This window comes from Schistocerca gregaria, chromosome 8, assembly GCF_023897955.1.
Source record: "Schistocerca gregaria isolate iqSchGreg1 chromosome 8, iqSchGreg1.2, whole genome shotgun sequence".
Taxonomy (NCBI): Eukaryota; Metazoa; Arthropoda; class Insecta; order Orthoptera; family Acrididae; genus Schistocerca; species Schistocerca gregaria.
The window spans coordinates 501,303,074-501,325,377 of NC_064927.1; the positions used below are offsets into that span (position 1 = coordinate 501,303,074).

The 22,304-nt window shown below is 41.7% G+C and overlaps 1 protein-coding gene across 1 annotated transcript in view; it reads left to right on the forward strand.

Moving 5' to 3' along the window:
* Positions 1 to 22,304, forward strand: part of LOC126285365 (serine/arginine-rich splicing factor 1A) — a 78,281-nt gene that overhangs the window by 10,565 nt on the left and 45,412 nt on the right. The window contains exon 2 of the mRNA XM_049984688.1: positions 17,574 to 17,767. Coding sequence (XP_049840645.1) covers positions 17,574 to 17,767 — 194 coding nt within the window. The remainder of the gene's footprint in view (positions 1 to 17,573; positions 17,768 to 22,304) is intronic.

Sequence of the window (22,304 nt, forward strand, 5' to 3'; positions counted from 1 at the left end):
CTGGCATAGCTTCCCATGGCAAGATGAACTGTTTCACTAGTTACACAGCACCAGTTTGTGACACTAAGACACCACACAAAAATATAATACAAGTTAGATTGTAGTCATTGTTAGGCTCTGTCAATCCAGACCCATAAGAAATAGGACATTTGTTTTTCATCACTGAGATTTTGGATGAGATTGCAGTACCTATCAGCTCAGAACTGTGTCATAGGAATAAATTCGTCCTCCTTCATCCAGTTATAAAGATAGACAAAATTTAAATTGAGGGTTTGATTAGTTTGGTGGTTCTATATTCCATTTTCAGTTTTGGGTGTGAAAAATTGGAATAACTTTCTGCAAATGACTGTACTGGGTGTCCCATTTTCGTGCTGCCATGTCTAAAACAGTGTGAAGTTTTGGGGGCTCTCAGGTTTGATGATGCATCTACTCACAAACAAGGGAAAAATGATCCTGCAGCAGCTGTGTCCAACATTTTCAACATCTTTATTTCTAATTGTCAAAGGTATACTCCACTGGAACTTACGCTTGTGTTGGTGAGAGCCTAATTCCATTTAGAGACAGGATTCAGTAGATGTAGGCCCAATTAACCTGCTAAAAATGGTATAAAGGTTCTGTATCTCACAGATGCACAATCATCACATTTATATAATGCTTATGTTTGTGGGGAAAGGTAGTGATGATGCAACAACACTATCAGAAGAGGAGAAAAAGTGCCAAAAGCCAACTCAATCTGTGATTTGTCTTTCCAAATGTGTATACGGAACAAACAGGAATATCACAGTATACATCGGTTTTCCTCCATTGAATTGTGTGAGGAGCTGCAGAAAAACAGTTGACATATGTTGGAGCTCTAAAATCCAACAAAAGAGAAGTTCAAAAAGGGTTTCTTCCCAACCACAAGCAAGAAGTGGGCCCCAGTACTTTTTAGTTTGTGATCTTACACCATTGTCTTTTATTAAGAAATTCTATGGCAGTTATAATGTTCTCTTCAATGCAGCACTGTGTGTGTATCAATGAAAACGAAACAAGACATTATTAATTTCTATAATGCCATGAAATGTGGCATAGATTCTTTAGACACGAAGTGCAGCAACTACCCAGCTAACTGGTGAACAAGGAGGTTGCCTCTGACAAGATTTGCATTTCTAATATGCAAGGCACACAAATACTAATGTTATGTATTTGCAAAAGTATGTACTGTCAAGATTTTTCATGAAGAGCTTAGTAATGAGTGTAATCAGAAGACATATATGGGTAAGGCCCAAGATCCTCAACTTTGGATGAACTTAGGAAAACTATTTCAGATATTTTGGACGGAGAGTAATGAGATGGTAATCCAACAAAAAGAGTAAGAAGTGACAAGTTTGAAAAGAGTAAAAAAAGCTGTCGTTACTGTCCCTACACACTAAACAGAATTGTGGTGTAAAAGTGTGTGAAATATAATAAACTGAGTTGCTTACAGTGTTTTATGAAAACATGTGAGATACATGCAGAAAGTTTTTAATTTTTTCCAACTTCGATATGTATCAATATATATGAGAAACTGTCTACTGTATGAACTAATTCATTGGAAACACTTTTGAATTTCAAAAAAATTACCAAGTTTATAAACTTTTCGTAAAGAAAAGATACATAATTTTTGCGTATTGTAAAGAAAGTTATGAATTACACACAATAAAAATATTAGTATAAAAATTCATCATGCTTTTAAATTGTTATTTATTTATTTGAGCTCATTTTTTGCTCCAAGTAATGGTTAATCAAAATATTATAGTTTTCACATGGCTATATTAAACTCTCACATATAGCAAATACAAGGCTTCAGTAAAGAGTAGCCAATTCTTTTGAAGTTTTAGAGCATGTTACATGTGCAGTGATTTTTCTGAATGGTTATATTTCTCATTTTCTGAACAGCTATATTTCCGAAGAACTGATTTGTTGCCATTAGTATCACATTGTAGTAAAAACAGGTGCAGTTTACACTTTTTTTCTGATGGCTGCTTCCAAGTATTCTGTAGCATTTCACGTGGGCATTGGTTCGCATAACTGCAAACGTAAGGATCCCTTCCTACTTACTGTGTGGAAAAGATTTGTATTCTTACCCTGTCTACTTACAGAAAGTTCAAAGTTTACTTTCCATTAATTAACTCGTTAATTTTAGAAAGAACAACTTTTAGGCCATACTGGACATATAAGTAAAAAGTTTTTCTGGCAGGCTTACATACTGTATAATTTCAGTTAGAAATTAGGAATTTTTGTCATCTGCCATCTTCAGGTCATAAGGAGGACGTACACATTGTTACTGGATACTAGTGAGGAGCATCTAGGTATCAAAACATGCAACACGCTGCCATAAATATTATGCAAATCGCTGTAAATATAGTTCGATTGCAGCATCCTGAAAGAGTTTTAGGGGGGAGCAGGGTGTAGAGGAAAGGAGCGTTGCTTATGAAAATTGTACACACAGACGGCTATGGGGAGAGTGACAATGCGTGGGGAACAAATGCGCTTTCCTCACTCAGTGCTGTCACATGTATTGTGATATGTTCTTCATTCAGAATATGTTATACTTCTGCCTCTCGAGCTGATGAATGGTGTTTATGTAAAACCATTGTTTATGTAGTATTTAAATAGGTAACATCTCACTATGTGCACTTCGATTCGAGACATCCTTGTATGGTGGGGGAAGTATGAGCACAAGACAGCGGTGAAATATAGTGGAAATAGTGCCCCATCTGCTGTAGCAGTGTTGCTCATTCTTGGGCATTGCGCCTAGGTGATGTTTTGGAAGGCACACAACAAGAGGTGTTGCTGACAATGACAACACTCGAAAACAGTTTAAAGAAGCTTAAGATAATACCATTCTGTTCTAAGAGTGTATTTTGAGATGATGATCTGATCAGTAAATTCACAATGGATCTGTACACCCACTGTGGTAAATGTTAATATACATTATAAATGAAATACAGAAGAGTTCATTAGAGACAGAACCGAACTAGTAACTCTTTGTTGAAGTTGTGTGTGATTGTGCTGGGGAAAAAAATATTTTTGAAATGTAATTAATTTTGTTCCATCAATAATTTCATGTTTGATTTCAATGTAATCAGTTAACTAATAACTTCAGAGTAGCTTTTAATATTAAAGAAAAAGTACACAAGCACACTACCCGTAAAGTGAAACTCAGTCTTATAGATAAAAGCGATGCTGTGATCACATTGAAACTCATTTTGGAAAGGGAGGCATCTGAAGCATGTTTGATAATCTGCCCTACTTACTTAGTTTTCTTGTGTAGGAGGAAGTGACTCTCATCTAGAACATAAAATACATAGCTGCTATAAATGATCCATTCATTTTCAAACTTATATAGTTTCCAAGGTATTACTTGTACAAATGACTGATGCACGAATTGAACAGTAAACTCCAGGTCTTTGCACTGTGCCAACCAGTTGCTTTAAGGGTGCAGTGTTCTATGTAAAATAGCAACAAATCAAGAAAAGAGTATTTGTGTCCTGGATTATGCGAGATGTTTACCTGTTACAGCACTGCAGCATGCAATCAAAAGGAATTACAGAAAAGAAATACAGCAGTCCTGGTAATCAGAATGTCCTGTTAATCAGATCATGAAAAATGTTAGTTTAAGTATGGAAAACTGTGCGGTAAACTGCTGCACATACAAACTATTTTAATTTACACAGTACAGTAATCATTTATTAGAAAAATTGGCAAGAAAACATTAAGTTTAAACAATGCATAACAATGAAAGAAAAGTTGTCAAATTTGCTAAAATACAGCGGTCATTTTATCCCTACTTTTTAGATGACAAAACTCATTGTTTATTGGCATAATGAAGAGTGTCTGTTATATTGTGCATAGTTGTGCCATTGTCTCATAAACAAATAAGCAGGTTTAGCAGTGGGCTGTTGCTCCAAATAATATAGTGCGAGGTCAAGAGCTTCTGCTGTGTCACTGTGTTCCTTTCAGGCTCATTGTCACTCACAGCAATCCACTTCTTCCTGGTCTTTAGTCACAACAGCAACGAAATCAGTGTCAGTAAGGGTCTCCACACATGCCCCATCAGCTGCCATCAAGTCATCTACGCCTCCTTCACTAACTTCAAGTCCAGTCATAGTCTGTATCCTATATAGTAGATTTTCCTCTTCATTTTCAACTAGTTTGTCCTGAAATTCAAGAGATATCCACAGTTTTCTCCACGTTTTTCTCAGAGTATTTCCTGAAATATTCCGCCATGCCTCAGTGGCCCAATAAACATCGTCCTTCACATTATTCTTTATTTTGTCCACTAATGGAATGTATCATCTTGGATCAACAGCCTTAAAAAATTTCTGTAAATCAGTTTTAATGTTTGCAGTACACCCTGGTCCATCGGCTGTAGAAGTGGTGTAAAATTTGGCGGCAAAAACTTCTCCACAAATTCTCCATCGCATAATTCCTCAGTGCTGGGGTGAGATGGTGTGTTATCAATCAAATTATTTTCCTTATGAAACCATTAAACAGAGGGAACAAACTGACCTTGAAATCGTTCTTCAAACAGTGTACCATCCATCCATCCATGCTTTTTGCTGGTTGCGATAATATAGGGGCAGGGACTTCATGTTGCAATTTTTAAAAGCTCTGGGCCTAACAGATTTGCTGATCAGTAGTAAAAGCAGCTTGTGATACCAGCAGCATTGCTGCACACTAATAAAGTCAAACTATTTTTGTGAACGTTTTAAAACCTGGAGCATGGTCTTCTGCTTTTGATTCCAGTCTCTCTCTCCCGCCCCCCCCCCCCCCCCCCAAATGCCCTAAAATTAAGGCCAGTCTCATCAGTGTTATAAATTTTTGGGGAGAATACTTTCCCTCTTTTATCATTTTTTCAGACTCACCCAAGAATTCCTTCTTTGTATCGTGGTCAGAAGAAAACTTCTCTCCAGTAATTGTTAGCTGACAGATTCCATGTCGCTTGAATCTGTTCAACCAACCCGTACATGAACTAAAAGACTCATCACCATTCATTAACTTGTTCAGGTAAACAAACTTCTCCTGAACCGGTGCTCCATGCAAAGGAGTCTCTTTACTGCGTAAACCAAAGGAAGAAATCTTCATACACTTTGTCGTGCTGGGACTGTTTCAAAGTCTGCTGAATTTAGTGTGTTTTCCCGAAGGTGTTGACAGGACTGTTAAAGCTTCACTCTGTTCTTTTTCCAATCACGAATGCTTGCTTTACCAACACCCAGTTCTGTAGCCACTTTAGATACATTCTCACCATTGTCTATCCGTTTCAAAGCATTCAGTTTTTCTTTGAGAGTTAACGTTGTAAGTTTCCGTTTACTCATGATGAAAATATGTACACCTGAACGAATACAACTGTTGTGCATGCCAGTGATCAATAACTAACATAACCAAGCACTTTGTGAGCCAACTGGCAGTGCACTGACCGCGGACACTACAGAGGTCTCAACAATGCACAACGACGACGTCAGGGAGTGAGAGTGAGCCATTTTTCTCACACTTGTTCCCATTTCTTACCACGGTGTGCCTACTTATCTGCTTGGTATACTTCATTCTAGAAACTCCACACTGTAATTCCGGCTAATCCGAACAAATCAGTAATCGAAACAAGGCCTGGTCCCAATTAGTTTGGATTAACTGAACTCTACTGTACCATGTAAACAGATTGCATGTTGGTCTTCACAGTTTAGGGACATTGCTTGTGTCTCTAAACAGAAAAGTACCAGTTGACCAAGTGTGTCTAATGCCAAAGGTGGAGAGGGTGGCAGAAAGTTTTGTGTGCATGCGGTGGGTGTATCATCAATGGTCCATGCAAGTCACAAGCTTGGAATACCACAGCAAATTGTGTAGATGATTGTGTGACTGCAGCTACACTTCAAACTGCATTGTCTGCAGTGCTACCAACAAGTCACTTTAGTCACCTGTAATAATCCTTTTCTTTTAGTCTCTTCTTTCTTTCCGATGAAGGTATCTGACAGAGGACTATGTTTCACCCTCAGAAAAAAGCTGTCAGTGCAATTAATGTGTGTGACAAACAGCTGTTTACTTTGGTGCAGTGTGCATACAAGAAATACAGAGGAGGACAGCAGAAGAGGAAAACAAAAAATGAGGATAATAAAAAAGCTCGGGAATAAGACAGCCAACAAAAACTAGCACTGGAGTAAAAGGAGATTTGCTCATGTGAAGAAATACTTGAGGGAGTCAGGACGTTAAAATCTGTGGAAATACTGAATTTTTACATTGTTTGTTACACCCCAGTCCTTCAAATCAGAAAGAGTATGATTTTTCTATGTATGTTCCATAGTAATAGGAAGGAAAGAACATTTTATAAACAACACATCCCTTATGTCTGCTGTCAATTGAGCTGTGTTTATACCAGTTGCAACAGACTTTCTGTATCTTTGATCTGTTTATTCTTTTACTTCTGCTTTGCATGTTCGTCATCCTTCTCCTGCTACATAGTGAGATTAGGATTTTGTTTTCGTTTTAGTCATAGTGGCTTGAAATAGCACTTGATTTTAGGAAGTAATCTTATTGTGTTCGCAGGTACATTTTATATGTGGGGATAGTAAGTAGGGGCAGAATAAGGAAGTTTAACAGTAGAACTACCTTCAAGGGTAACGGAACCCCTGTCATTCTCTCTGTCCAAAGGGCCCCAAGTTGCGGTGTAAGTATCAGTGAGCTAGTGTAATTGATGATGAATATAGATGTAACCATCTTCCCAAATTCAACCGCAGACATTATCTATCTACAGATACTTCGCTAGTAAAAACTGCAGCTCCTGCAATAATTGAAACCAGAAGATTATGATTAGCACCGTCAATTAGGCATCATAATGCAGAAAGCACTCAAGGGTAAAATTTCACGTTGCATCTGATATTCAGCGACGAAGAAAGCTGCCATACCTCTGGAAGGGTTGATTACCACAAAATGAGAGAGTGGGGCACTGAAAATTATTGTGCAATTGCTTCAAAGAGGTTTACCGAATGTTAATGTTATCTATGCAGTACCACAGATGAAGCTGTATGGGCTGTTTTTGTGCCGTTCCGCAACTGCTGCTTGATTCTGAGAATTTCACCTACGAAGACAGGGCACTTTCCCATTGGAGCATTGATGTTCGTTGGTACCTAAGTAACAAACTTCCTCGTCACTGGAAATGGGTGTGGTGGTTAAGATGATGGGGCTTGGTCCCTTGGCCCTCCCACCTCACCTGGCCAAAGACATTGTGACTTTTTCCTTTGGGGGTACATTTAATCCCCATTCCCAAGAACACTAGAACAGCACTGACAATGAGTCAGAGACGGACTGATGACCATTGACAGGGCGTTGATATACAAGATGTGGAGCGAACTTGACTTCTGCTTGGAAGTGTGTTGTGTTATCAGAGGGGAACTCCCAGAACGTCTTTAGAGTGCTGAATGCAAGGCGGGTGAGTTTTGTTGGTTTTGTTCATGTATCATTTGTATTTGTACATGTAATATTTTGGCAAATATAGAGCTTTGAACACAACAAATCATTTTTTGTAGCTCTGTATGATTTCCCCTTGTGGGTCTGGGGGTTAGAATACGCCCGAGGAATCCCTGCCTGTCATAAGAGGCGACTAAAAGGGGTCTCACATTTTTCAGCCCTAAAAGTTCAGGTCCCATTATATGGTTTGACCTACCACTTTCCAGATTCTACAGAAGTGCGTTCCATATGGGGAAGGATGTCTTACGTGGTGCACAAGTTATCCATAGAGCCCCTAAGATTTGATCTCTTGTCATGGCTTTGCCTGCGATTCGTTTATTTGGGCGAGGACACTTTTGGGGGTATGACATCTTCTTCCGTTGTATCTTGTCCTCTTTCATACCCTGGATAGTATTGGATTTTTCTGCGCCCAATATCCAGCATGGTAGCCAGTCCGTTGTGCTGGGGCCATCATGTACCCATTTGGTGGTAGCCTCCTGACAACACAGGGATCGCACTGCTGACGCTTCAGCTGTAAACTACCCACGAATACCAAGGAGTAATGCCTGTCTTCCTAGGGCATCAGGACTCCCGGCAATGGCCTTCGTGCCAGTTGGCCTTTGCTGTGGCTGGGTGGTGTCCGTGGGGAGAGTCCCTGATTGGAGTGGGTGGCATCAGGGTGGATGACCCACAATGAAGTGGACTAAGTTATCACTTCTGGTGACTGTGCGGTCCCAGCAGTCTCTCAGGAGGGCAAGATCAACTACAATGTTGACTGGTATGACCTTAAATCGTTTCCCTCCCTTGCTACACCATAGGAGGAAATTAGGGCTACAGACCGGAGAGAGCCATATTCGCCTTGGTGTTTAGTCTGTAGCAGACTGATGGGAGACTCCTTTCTACCTACGAAGCCTCAGGTTTTCGTTGAACACCCTGAGGATAAGTTTGGAGAAGTGTCAGCACTGTCAAAGATGAGAAGCGGTGCAGTCTTGATTCAGGCAGCATCCCCAGCCCAATCCCAAGCGTTGCTCGCCTGTGACAAGCTGGGTGTTGTTCCTGTTTCTGTCACTCCCCATAAAAGCCCCAACCTGGTCTAGGGGATCATTTTCCATTGCGATCTCCTCTTGCAGTCTGACGACGAGATCCGCGCCAACCTACAACAGCCGGGGAGTTCATTTCATCCAGTGCGTTTACGGGGGACTAAAAGATAACAGGGTTGCTACCAGTGCTTTCATCTTGGCCTTTGTGGCTGATTCATTGCCTGAGAAGGTTAAGGTGATGGTTTACTGCTGTGATGTTAAACCACATGTCCCTCTCCCTATGCGGTGCTTTAAGTTCTGGAATTTCGGGCACATCTTCCCGTTGCACTATCAGTGCCACATGTCAAGACTGCGGACATCCACTGCACCCAGACATTCCATGTGCGCCAACTCCCACTTGGATCAGCTGCGGAGAGCACCACTTACCCTGCTCGCCAGACTGCCCAGTACTCCAAAACGAGTGGAAAACCATGGAGTACAGGACCTTGGACTGGTTTACTTACACAGAGGCTAAATGTAAATTTTAAAGATTACACCCCATTCGTTTGATGTCGATGATATTTGCTGCACCTACGTCACCATCGCTGTCCCAAGTGCCAGTGGTTCCTCCCTCTGGGCCACCAGAATACCCCTGCCCCCTTGATGGAAGGATACAAGTCTTCCTCCATTGCTCCTAAAGCAGCTGCTTTGGGGGGCAAGCACCCCCCCCCCCCCCCATGGGGGACACATCAGTCCCCTCCTCCTGCTGAAAAAGCAGCAGCCTCCTCTGACTCCTTGCAGAAGGGGTTACTTGGGGCTCTCTCTTCCAAGGTCTCCACTAATGCCACAGTGAAGTCTTGCCAGTGGCTCAAGGAGCCTAAAGCTGCTGGATGAAGAGCTTCAGTCTTTCTCTGTGTCTGAACCTCTTGGGAGTGTGGTTTATGGTTTGACAGTGCCTACATCATTGCATTTACTCGACCCTGTGCACCACTGTGGGGTTCTATTAGCTGCAGGAGCATTTAGGACGAGTCCCGTGACCAGCGTACTGGTGGAGGCTGGAGTCCCTCTGCTGCAGATCAGACATGCAAAACTACTTGCCAGTTATGCAGCACTTCCTTCTCTGCTAACTGGACTCCTTCCCTTTACCATCTCTAATTGCATTCCATTCACATTCGCCCCTGTGGTGTATGCCTCGCCGCAGCATCATCTGGACCTTTTGCTTGGCCCTAAGGATTCCGTTAACACCGCTGCTCTCTGCTGTCACTTCCTCTCGATTCTTGACGTGTTCCGGGGCTCTGAAGTGGTTTACACCCACGGCTCAATGGTTGATGGTCACGTAGGCTTTGCATGTGTTCGTGGAGGACATCGAGCAGCAGTCCGTGCCAGTTGACTGCAGTGTTTTCACTGCAGAGCTGGTGGTCATATCTCGCGCTATAGAGTACATCCGCTCATGCCCTGGTGAGTCATATCTCCTCTGTACTGACGCATTGAAGGCCCTACAAGCTATCGACCAGTGCTACCCTCACCACCCCGTGGTAGTGTCTATTCAGGAGTCCATCTATGTCCTGGAACAGTCCCGCTGTTCCATGGTGTTTGTGTCGACCCTAGGACATGTCGAAATCCCCAGCAACGAACTTGCCGACAGGCTGGCCAAAAAGGCGACGAGGGAACCGCTTCTGGAGAGAGGCGTCTCCAAAACTGACCTGCATTTTGTCTTACACTGCAGGGTTTTCTGGCTTTGGGAGATGGATGGCATAACAGCACACTTAACAAATTGCGTGTCATTAAGGAGACTTATGTGTGGATGTCTTCCATGCAGGCCTCTTGCAGGGAATCTGTTGCTCTCTGCCGGCTCCGCATTGGCCATACGTGCCTAATGCATGGTTACCTACTCCGTCGCGAGGATCCAACATAGTGTCACTGTGGCTCCCAAATGACAGTTGTCCACCTCTGGACTGCCCACTTTAGCCGCTCTGCGGCAGACTTTTTAACTTTCCCATCACCCTGCCTTTGGTGTTGGGTGACAATGCCTCCACAGCAGCTTTCGTTTTACGTTTTATCTGTGAGAGTGTGTTTTATACTTCTATGTAGGTTTTAGCGCATGTCCTTTGTCCCTCCGTGTCCTCCAACCTAGTGCTTTTTGGGGTCTAGGTTTTAATGTGTTGCAGAGTGGCTGGCTTTCCCTTTTTATTCTCGTGGTTGGCCAGCCAGCCACTGTAATCTCCTTTCACGTTTTACTCCCTTCTGTTTCTAGTGTCTCACTTTTGTTTTCTTGTCTTCTTCTGTTCCTTTTAGTGTTCGTTGCCTTCCCTTCGTTCTTGTGGCTTTTCGTTTCTTTCTGTTTTGTATTATATTTTAAGTCCATTTCATTCTCACCCTTGTGGCATTGTTTTATTAGGAATAAGAGACCGATGACCTCGTAGTTTGGTCCTTTCTCTCTCTTTAAACTAACCAACTAGGGTGCAGATCACTCTACGCTACTGCATCTCTACAGAGCCCTTGTTCAGTTCCACCTTGACTATGGGAGTCCGGTTTATGGGTGCTTGATGGATCCATGATCAGCATATTCTTGAAAACTGCCAGTTCTTGAAGCATTCTCTCCTGGGGCAACAGTACACTTTCCCCGGCATCTTCATTTAAGAAGTTGATGCAAAATATAAACTGTTCTGACACTGATAAAAGGGTGATTTTGTTGATGTCACTCCATATTTGGATTTACTAGGCAGCCCACTGATTGGGAGAATTTCCTGTACAGTCCAATGTGAGGCTTGGGAAATTCATTTAAGCATTCCAATGACGGGCACGGAAACGTTGGAAAGTGCGTCACCTTTGCTGGGCTTGTTTTGTTGTCGTCAATAGCATTTCAAGCTCTCATGTCAGCATCAAACTCTTGCTTACAATGGACTTGCAGCATTTACATAGTTCAACCACATTATTATGACCATTGTCAAACACTGAAAGCTTATAGTGCCATTGAGACACACAGCACAGTAAGTAAATTATATAGGTGGAGCAGAGGCAAATGGGGAATAATTCTTTTGATGATACTGGCAGCGAATAGCAAAATATTCTAACATAAGTGATAAATGAACTAATCAGTTTTTAAGTTGAGTGAAAATGTGCTTTGCCATGGGGCTTCACTTGCTACTGGTGAGCATGGAAGACTACTTCTCTGGTTTCCGATTACTTCTCTTTAAGTGATTTCTCAGGTCTGGCATCAATGTTGCTTTCAATGCCTTTATTTTACCACCATTTTCAGAATTTGGTGTAATTTATGGTTAATGTCACCAGATGAATTCTCTTTACCAGAGGACAGATGTATTGTATTCAGTGGACTCACAGATGTTGCTTAGCTCTGCAAGTGCAACACATTGTCTGTAATGAAACAAAGCTTTTCCATCCACCAACAGTCTTCATGTCTCTTCATAATTTTCCCTATAAAAACTGTGACAGAAAACCTACTGATTGAAACAGAGGCGCCCCCCCCCCCCCACACACAATAAAACACTTAGCTAAAGATAATGGCTTTTAACATTGTTATATGGCCCTATAGAAATTGGTAGGTTGGCTATGGCATGTGACGTTACAAAACAATAGTGACAAAAATGATTCAGACTTGTAAATAATGACTTCTGCCAATATGATACTTACGGATCCCAGGCCTCAAGAAATTTAACCACATAATGTTCTCAAACCCTACTCTAAGGAAACACACATTTCAGTCTAGTTTTAAGTTAATTACTTAGTTGTTTCGTCACTGAACAGAAATGGCTGGAATTTTTTAGTTACGTAAACAAGTGGCAATTATGGAGTGGGATATTTGAAGGTACTTGCATCGTAAACACTCGGAAAAACTCGGGAGGATGATTAGGTTGGTTTATTTTGTGTAACACTAGAACAGTGCAAAGTGTGATTCCTTTAGAAAAAGGCAAAAGTGGTCACTTGACTCTTGATGAGATTAGTGTAAAATCCACAACTTGGTTAAAGTACGAGGGGCATTTTTAGGAATTGTCGAAGTCTGTGAAATAGCTATTAGTTGCTTCTCATTTGAATAAAATCTTTGTCCCACCAGCCTTTTCTTCAAATTGGGGATCAAATAATAGTCAGAGGGAGCCAAGTCTGGAGAATAGGGGGGGATTTGAAATGAGTTGGAATCCTAATTCCATTAATTTTGTGACCACACATGCTGCGGTGCGTGCTGGTGCATTGTCGTGATGGAAAAGGATTTTTCGCGGTCCAATAACCGGCGTTTTTCTTGCAGCTCGGTTTTCAAATGGTCCAATAACGATGAATAATATGCACCTGTAATAGTTTCACCCTTTTCCAGGTAGTCGATGAGAATTATCTATTGCAAATCCCAAAAGATAGTCGCCATAATCTTTCCGGCTGAAGGAATAGTCTTCGCCTTTTTGGTGCAGATTGTTCCTTGGTAACCATTGTTTAGAATGTTGTTTGGTGTCAGGGGTATAGTAATGTATCTGTTTTATCCACAGTGTCCTGCGGATTCTTCCTGAACAGTTGCAAACCAAATGTGATGTGTTTCTAAAGCTCCCAACATTTCTTGATTTATTTCACTTAATTGTTTCCAGTCTTTGATATCACATTTTGAGCAGCTTCACGGTCTTTCCACATACTTTCCAGAGACTGCTTTTTTGCATTTCTCACAAGTGCCATTGGCCTTTTTTCCTTTGCTCATTCCAGTTTCAAATGCTAGGTGCCCAGTTGAAATAATTTCGCCAGGCTATTGACCCACACACAATTATTGTTCCAGTTTGACACTTATCACATCTTTGATATGTTTGATTCTATGGTAACTTCTTTGTTCATTTAGCTTGCTTGTTCCTGTCCCACTCTTTGTTGTTTCTTGTTCGTGATTTCATCTACCAGCTGAAGAATGGACGTGTCCCTTATCACCTTATTTTTCATTATTTGATTGTAAATGATGCACGCATTTATTGCTGCCATTTCTAAGATTCCATCAAAGACATCTCCAGCAAGCCACCTTAATTGGCTATTAATGAAACATTTTCTCAACGATGCCTGTGCAATATTTTGTCACTATAAAACATAAGTTCCTGGTTCCTTCTTCCCTTGATATACTTCCAGGGTGCACTGTGACTTACATCTTTGTGTAGAGATGGTTTAATGTATGTCAGAATTGTTTTTCATGCATTTGGGGATTCTTAGCGAATGTTATTCATTGTTGCCATTAACAACATTTTCTCCTGTTAAGTTGTTCTGCAAGCTGAAGTAATGTGAAATGACAACATGAAGGAAAGAAAGACATACTTTCCCACTATAACATTGAAAACAGTGTTACATCATGTTCTTGGTTCTCGCCACCCTCCTGGTGTTAATTTATATTAATTTCTTCTGTCTTAGCATTCCTTCACAGTAACTATTCTGTTCTTCACTCCATTATAGTTTTCTACATCTTTCATTTTTTTTTTACCTGCGTATTTATTGCCATCCCACTTCCACCTCTGTTTTGCGTGATTATAACCTTCTTTTATGCACACATTCTGTTGCCACTTGGTGAGTAGATTTTTTTTAAACAATTACATTATGCTTTTCCAATACCTGGTTGTCTGGTTGACCTTCCTTCATACTGAGGCATGGGAAAGCATTGTAGATGTACTTGGATGCCATGCCTGCAGCTATCCAAAACTTGAGTCTGTATTTGTCAGTTTGTTTGACATAAATTGGATTAACCTGCACCTTGGTTTGTGTGGAAGTAACTACTTAAAATTGATACAAAATGTTGGCTTTCTTTGCCTATGTTTACTGAGCTTGTGTACGTTTGAAACTTTAAGAGTTTTTATAGCCTTTGATGTCTCCAGTGTTGTGTAAGCACAGAACATAGTGTCCGGAAAACAAAAACCAATGTGGTTGCTTTCAATTGTAAAAATTTCACCAGGGTGATAGCTATGGAGACATTTGCTTGAACTTTTACCATATTTCAGAAAGAAGAGCGAACTTGTCTGCAGGGCGTTGAGCTTGTAATAACCTCTCGTAGTATCTGAGGCAAATTGCAGTTATGGAATAGTGTTGATCATACAATTCTTTATTAAATGTTGTGTGTTTCAAAAAATTGTCAGACTTAGGCTGTGGGACAGTGTACAGAAATTATGAAATATGTGACACAAACCAGTATAATACATGATTGTAACACGCTGTGATCACGATTATTTCAGTACTTAAATGCATGTATAATTTTAGGCTCAACAAACTTGAATTCGTGGACAAAATTGAAATATAACAGGAACACAGTAGATGAGAGCTGTTCAACTACATGAGATTCGTATACATAGGATGTCACTATGTTTTGGTGCTACACCAGTAAGTAAAATACTTCATGAAGTTACAGAACACATGTGATAAAAAGTGTTCTGTATGATTTTACATATCTTCCAAGTGTTAATGCAGGGAAAAGGGATGTTATTAAACAGACTACCATGTATTCTTCATGTAAGTATTTAAATACTGCGCACACATGCAGAGTATTTGTCACACACATGTCTTGTACAGGTATGTGTTACTTACATTTCATAATTTCTTTACATTGCTCCGCAACATATGTCCTAGAATGATTTTTCGAAATGCATATAATATAATTAAAGATTTGTGTGATTGAGACTTTTACATGATTGCAATTTGTCTGAAATTCAAATGGTTGCTGATTCCTGGATCAAGTAATGAAAATATTAGGCATTACACCACCAAGAACTCTATATAAGGTCATCCAAGGAATACCTCTTTTCCACAGAAAAGGACCTTCTGCCGTACATGATATCATTGGGTTCAATTCCTCCAGTGATACAGTCCATTTGATTTTTTTTAATTTCATTCCAAATTTTTGATTCTGTACATTTGTTATGATATGTGGCACCGATTCAACAGAAAACGTAGAAGGTAGTGATGACAGACATATGCAGTGGACCCTCTTATCTCCTTCAGAATGTTAAAAGCAGCCTGTCTTCCTGGCAGTGGCGTATTACTGACATCTTTACTGTTGTGCCAGCTGGCTCCTGCCTGAGACTATTGTGGAAAGAAATGGGATGGGGAGACATGTAAAACTCCTTCTCAGTGCCCTTTCTTACCATGTACTCCACCAATTGAACTGTCAAGCACTACTTTAGTTCAGCACACACTTTTAATGTGTCAGTGAGTTCCAGTGTTAATATCATTCAGAGCAGTGATTGTTGACCAAAGCAAAATGCAGTGACAGTAATTATGAGAATAGCAATATTCTAAAATGAAATTACGCCAGTTGTCAGTTGACCCTGCCTTCTTTCCATGGTATACTTAATGAAACAGCCATGAAACCGTGAAAATTCATCAAATTGGAATACACTGTTCCTGGAATAGAACAACTGAGGAAATTTTGCAAAGTGTGATGGAAAGATGCTGAAAACTGAATTTATCATTGCGGAAATAAAAGTTGAAAGATGACTTTTGACATCTTCCACTGCCCTTGTTTAGTGCTGAAAATGTGGCACATTGTTGCTGCTGTTTTTCATGATTGTTTTTCCCAGTAATAATTGAGTTTTGAAACCCTTGTCATATTTCCCATAGTTCCTTCAGAGGTTGCCGTAACTATAGCTATTTTGGAGCTGATTTCCACCAATCGGAGCATTCAACGTCACACCTGAACAGTTTGGCAGTGCCAAACTGCCACAAAAATTGATCAGTTAACTTCCAAACTTCCAATTCCTTGTGTGACATTCTTTTGGATGTGTTTGGATCGTGAAACATGGGTCTGGAACAAATAGACCTGAACTTATCGAATCAATTAATGGAGAGGAAGTTATCAGTGATCAGCATCTATGAGACGGGTCCTACAAGGAATGTTAAGAAAGGTAGGGAGATATATTTGCACAGCAAGTGTGACAGGATACAAATTTCAGAATATCTCGGCAGTCAGCACGAAGTATTCGGTGATGATGACAAAGATGTGGAGAACAAATGGAAAAAAAATCAAAGGCATCATTCAGTATGCCCTAGACAAGTATGTTCTGAGTAAGGTCTTAAAGAATGCGAAAGATCCACCATGGTGTAATAGCCGTGTTATGAAAGCTCATCTCAATTTCAAGAGAAGAGAAACCTAGCTGACAAAAGCTGAACGAAGTGAAAATAAGCGTAAGGAGAGCAATGAGAGAAGCATTCAGTTAGTTCGAAAGTAAGACGTTGTCAACCGACCTGAGTAAAAACCCTAAGAGGTTTTGGTCATGTGTAAAATCAGTAAGTGGGACAAAATCGTGTATTCATTATCTTTGATCACATTGGCACCGAAACAGAAGATAACAGAGAGAAGGCCAAAATACTGATTTCGGTGTTCCAGAGTTGTTTCACTGCACAAGATCGTGCACTGTCCCTCCTTTCAATAGCGTGTGAACGTTGAAATGGCAGATATTGAGATAACCAATCGCAGAATTGAAAAGCAGCTACAATCGCTTAGTGGTGGAAAGACTTCAGGACCAGATGAGACGTCTATAAGATTCAATAAAAATTATGTGGACGTACGTGCTCCCTTTCTAGCGGTAATTTATAGCAGATCGCTTGAGCAACAAAAGATTCCTAACGACTGGAATAGAAGTGCAGGTCATTCCCATTTTTTAAAAAAATGTCCAAAGACTGATTTACACAATTATAGACAATTGTTGACGTCAATCGGTTGTAGAATTATGGGACATGTGGCTGGTTGCTCAGTCTGTTTATGGAAGTACACAGCTTAATCTACAGTATGAGCTAGAAAATGCCTTCATATTTTTTACATTGCTAAAGCTTACGGTAATTTGGATTAAGGATTGGTCCAGCATAACAATTACATGCCAGTCTAACAGTTAATCAGCTCAGCTGTCATGTCATTTGAAGATTGTCACTGGCCTGAATGAAAGAAAGTGGGTTGCTAGGTAAAAATTACATACCTAAAGTCTACCAGAAGATATCTGTACTTTTTGAGAGTTCGGTTTTGGCACAATTTAAAATTGAAACCATATTATTTTAACTTTTTTGTTTGTTGTCTCATTTTTCATTCTTTTCTGTTCATTAGTTATTGTCATATTTTCAGGCTAATGTTTTTTCACTGTTCAGGGATGCTGAGGATGCAGTCCACGCAAGGGATGGTTATGATTATGACGGATACCGTCTGAGAGTAGAATTTCCCCGTGGTGGTGGTCCTGGGACTTTCCGTGGCAATGGTCGAGGCGGTGGTGGAATGGGTGAGAGAGGTGGCCGTGGGCGAGGGCCTCCAGCTCGCAGATCGCAGTACAGAGTTCTTGTTACAGGTATTGGCTACATAAAGTATACTGTTTTATATAGATTGGCTGGGTTGATTTTGTTTGATGGTTAATTTTCTTTTTTTTTTTTCCCTGTTTTGTGTATATGCATTTTTGTGAGTGTAACAGTACTAGGGTGTCTACAGGTCAGCAAAGTTGGGAAAAGTAGTGAAAATGAACAAGTGGTTATGACATTAGTGAAAAGTCAATGAAATTGAGTGGGAATCCATGAATTTTGTGTTGTGTGTCAGTCAAGTGCTGTTCTAGAAGGGAGTAGCAAGTTAGTACTACCCACAAAACTGCTGTATCCAGCAGTCCATTTAACAGAACTCTCAAGTCTGTCTGTAGGGGGGCTCCTGTATCCACCTGTGCAATCTGTGTTAGCAAAGCCTCTGCTACTGCAGTTGCAACCTTCTCATACTTAAGTTAGGTATTCACTAAGAATGCAACTTGAAGGGGGTCATTTGTATTTATTCCAGGATAAAAGGTTTACCTCGCTTAATTAAAATGGAATTTGCGGTCATGTACATTGTTTTGTTCTTAAGTGGGTGAAAGTTTGAACCTCAGTTCCTTCCACCCCTTCCACTAATCGCCCACTGATCATCTGCGTGCTGTGCTGTTAACAGGTTTCTGTGCATATATTCTTTTAGAAACCTGTTGCTAATGGCCTTATTTTTAGTTTAATACTTAAAATTGAAGCAGTGGACTCATAAATTTTTAAAGATGCCTGGAAAATGCAGGTGCAAAGACAAATGGCTTCACTAGGACAACTCAGAAGACTTGGAGTGTGTCTGTTTGACCAATAGAAAGTAATAACTTTAAAGCAAGGTGTATTTTGTGCAAATTTGATTTTGACATTAGTGCCAGTTGCATTACATATATAAAAACATGTGAAAGAGGAAAGAGACATTCAGCATTGGTTCAGTAATTAGTTCCAGGGCAACCGAACAGGTTACCTTTTGCTGTAGTGGTGCCTCACAGTCACAAGTTTCTTCTGAACAGAATGTGAATGGCAATAACAAATTAACATCACTTGGTCCTGCTACAACCTTGAGAACTTCAGTTGAAGTGTGTTCCAAAACAAACTCATTGAAACATTCTTTTGGTACAGTAAAATCTGAAATTATATGAACTATTAATATGCATCATTCTTCAGTATGAAATTCAGGAAACTCAAGACATATTCCAAATCATGTTTCTCAACAGCATGATTGTCAAAACAATCCAGTGACACAAGGTTAATTTGTCATTCTTACGGACTTGGTCCTCATTTCCACAATCTACTACCCCCTGCGGGTCCAGGGGTTAGAATACCCCAGAGATATCCCTGCCTGTCATAAGAGGCAACTAAAAGGAGTCTTAACATTTTTCGAACCTCCAAGTTCAGGTCCCATTCTATGGTTGACTGGTTGACGTGCCACTTTCCAAATTCTACAGAAGTTCTGGCCATATGAGGAAGAACGATTTACGTGGTGCATGAGTTATCCATAGTGCCCCTAGATTCGATCTCTCGAACCTGTTGCCATGGATTTGCATCTCCGCCTGCAACTCAGCTATTCACTTCCCGGGATATGTCATCTTCTTCTGTTGTCTCCTGTCCGTTCACCCACATGACAGTATTGGGTTTCTCTGCGCCCAATATCCAGCACGATAGCCATTCCGTTGTGGTGGGACATTCATCTACCCATTTGGTGGTAGCACCCTGACAACACAGGGATTGCACTGCTGATGCCTGAGCTGTAAACTCCCCACATATGCCAAGGAGTAGATGTCTGTCTTCCTAGGCCATCAGGACTCCTGGCAATGGCCATCATGCCGGTTGGCCTTCACTGTGGCTGAGTGGTGCCTGTGGGGAGAGCCCCTGATCGGAGTGGGTGGCATCAGGGCAGATGGCCCGTAATGAAGCGGACTAAGTCACCTCTTGCTGGTAACCATACGGCGCCAGCAGTCTCTAAGAAGGGAAAGATCGAGTACAATACTGACAGGTATGACCCTAAATCGTTTCTCTGCTTTGCTACACCATGGGAGGTACATAGGGATACAGAAAGAAGACAGCCATATTTGCCTTGGTATTTAGTCTGTAGCGGGATGGACAGCGACTCCTTTATATCTATGACGCCTCACTTTTTTGTTGAACATCTTGAGGGTAAGTTTGGGGAAGGGACAACACTGTCAGAGATGAGAAGCAGTGCAGTCTTGATTCAGACAGCATCTCAGCCCAATCCCGAGTGTTACTCGATTGTGACTGGCTGAGTGATATTCCTGTTTGTCACTCCCCATAAAAGCTTCAACACGTTCCAGGGGATTATTTTCCATCACCACCTCCTCTTGCAGTCTGATGACAGCTCTGCGCCAATCTAGAACGGCAGGGTGTTAATTTTATCCAGCGTGTGTACAGGGGCACAAAAACAACAGGTTTCTGCCAATACCTTCATCTTGGCCTTTGAGGGTGATTCTTTAAACTTCTTTAAACTATACATACCTCCCCATATGCGGTGCTGTAAGGGATGGAATTTTGGGCACGTGTCTTCATGGTGCACTTCCAATGCCACATACCGAGACTGCGGATGTCCACTGCATCCAGATACTCCCTGTGCGCCTCCTCCCACTTGTATCATCTGCAGGGAGCAGCACTGCCAATTCTCACCAGACTGCACAGTACTCTAAAAGGAGCGGAAAATCGTGTAGTAAAAGACCCTGGACCAGTTGACTTACCAAGAGGCTAAACGTAAATTTGAATGATGACACCATTACCATTGCCATCACTAGCACCAGTTGTACCACACTCAGTGCTACGAACAGTGGGCCCTATGAGCCTCCAAAATACATCTGCCCCCTTGGTGGTAGGGGGAAAAACTCCTTACGTTGCTCCCAAAGTACCTACTTCAGGAGCAAGGCCCTCCAAATGCAGGGGAAGTCAGTCCCCTCCCCCCAGCTGCAGAAGCAACAGCCTCCTCCAGCTCCTCTCATGTTGAAGGGGTCCCTTGGGACCTTCTCTTCCAAGGTTTCCACTATGTCACAGTGGATACTCACCAGTGGCTAAAGGAGCCAAAAGCTGCTGAATGAAGAGATTCCCGGTCATACGCTGTGCCTGAAGTTACTTCAGAGAAGTCTTCGCAGCAAGCCCCTAAAGAGAAGCAAGAGGGCAAGCAGAGTGTCTGCTAAGAAAAAGGACCCTTCAGTGACCCCAACAGCAGCACTACCTACCAATTCCGTATCTGTGTATGTGGTGTAGATCTCAGTGTCCCCTGAGGACCTGGAGCTCACTGACACCTCATCCACAATAGGAATGGGTACAAATACTCAGTTGGTGGCAGGAGGTGACCCTGAGGTGTAACCTGCCTTCTTGCATGCTTCATACTTTCCCAGCCTCATGATAAGGTCATCTTCCAGTGGGATAGTGACGGTTTTTTCCACCTCCTGGCTGAGCTAAGGCAACTGTTAAGCTTTACACCTGCTTTCTCCATTGCCCTTCGGGAAACCTGGTTCCTGGCTATGCGGACCCCTGTCCTTCCTCCAGATGGTGCAGTATCCCTGAATGCATTGGCTGCACTGCTTCTTTGACTTGCTAAACCTTTCCTACTTTTGAGAGATTTTAACACCCATAACCTCTTCTTTGGTGGGCACCACGCTTACTGGTCGAGGTAGTGATATTGAAACTTTCCTGTCTCAACTCAAACTCTGCCTCTTAAATACACATTTCAGTGTGGCTCGTGACACTTAGTCGGCCATTGATTTTTCCCCCAGCAGCCCAGGACTTTACTGTCATCCACTGGAGAGCCCACGATGGCTTGTGTGATAGTGACCACTTTCCAGTCTTCCTGTCACTCCCCCGACTGTCTACCAAAAGGCTTTAAACAAGGCAGACTGGGAAGCTTTCACCTCTGCTGTCTCTGTTGAATCTCCCTCACATGGTATCATCGATGTGGTGGTTGAGTAGCTCACTAGGGCGATCGTTTCTGCTGCGGAAAACATGATCTCTTGTTCTTCAGGGTGCTCCCTACGAAAGTCCTCTTCCTCATAGAGTGCATTCTGCTCGATCTGGGCCATCCTGCGCTGCTCCAGAGCCGCTCGTACAGCTGGTGACGCAGTTTTCGGCAGCTTGAATCTGCTAGTAGTCCAAATGCTCGGCGAAATGCGTCGAATAGTGCAGGGTGATGTCCATCGTTCTCATGGTCTTCAGAATTGCTGAATACCCTTTGTTGAAGCTGCTCACTGCCAGGAGAGATGGAATCTCCAGTCTTCACACCAGAATGCAAATGCTTGGGGGCAAACTTCCAAACGCGCGTTCAAACTTTAATTTGAATTTTCTGTGTTTCCTCCCAAGCACCGGTACAATAACTTGTCCTCCGAAAGCGCCTCGTAGATCGGGTGAATCACTGTTTGAACTTCTTTGGAGAGTGGCTGGTTGTGTTGATATTTGTCCAGATGTCCGGTAGTCAGTCTCTCTCTCTCTCTCTCTCTCTCTCTCTCTCTCTCTCTCTCTCTCTCTCCCTCTCCCTCTCCCTCTCCCTCTCCCTCTCTCTCTCTCTCTCTCTCTCTCTCT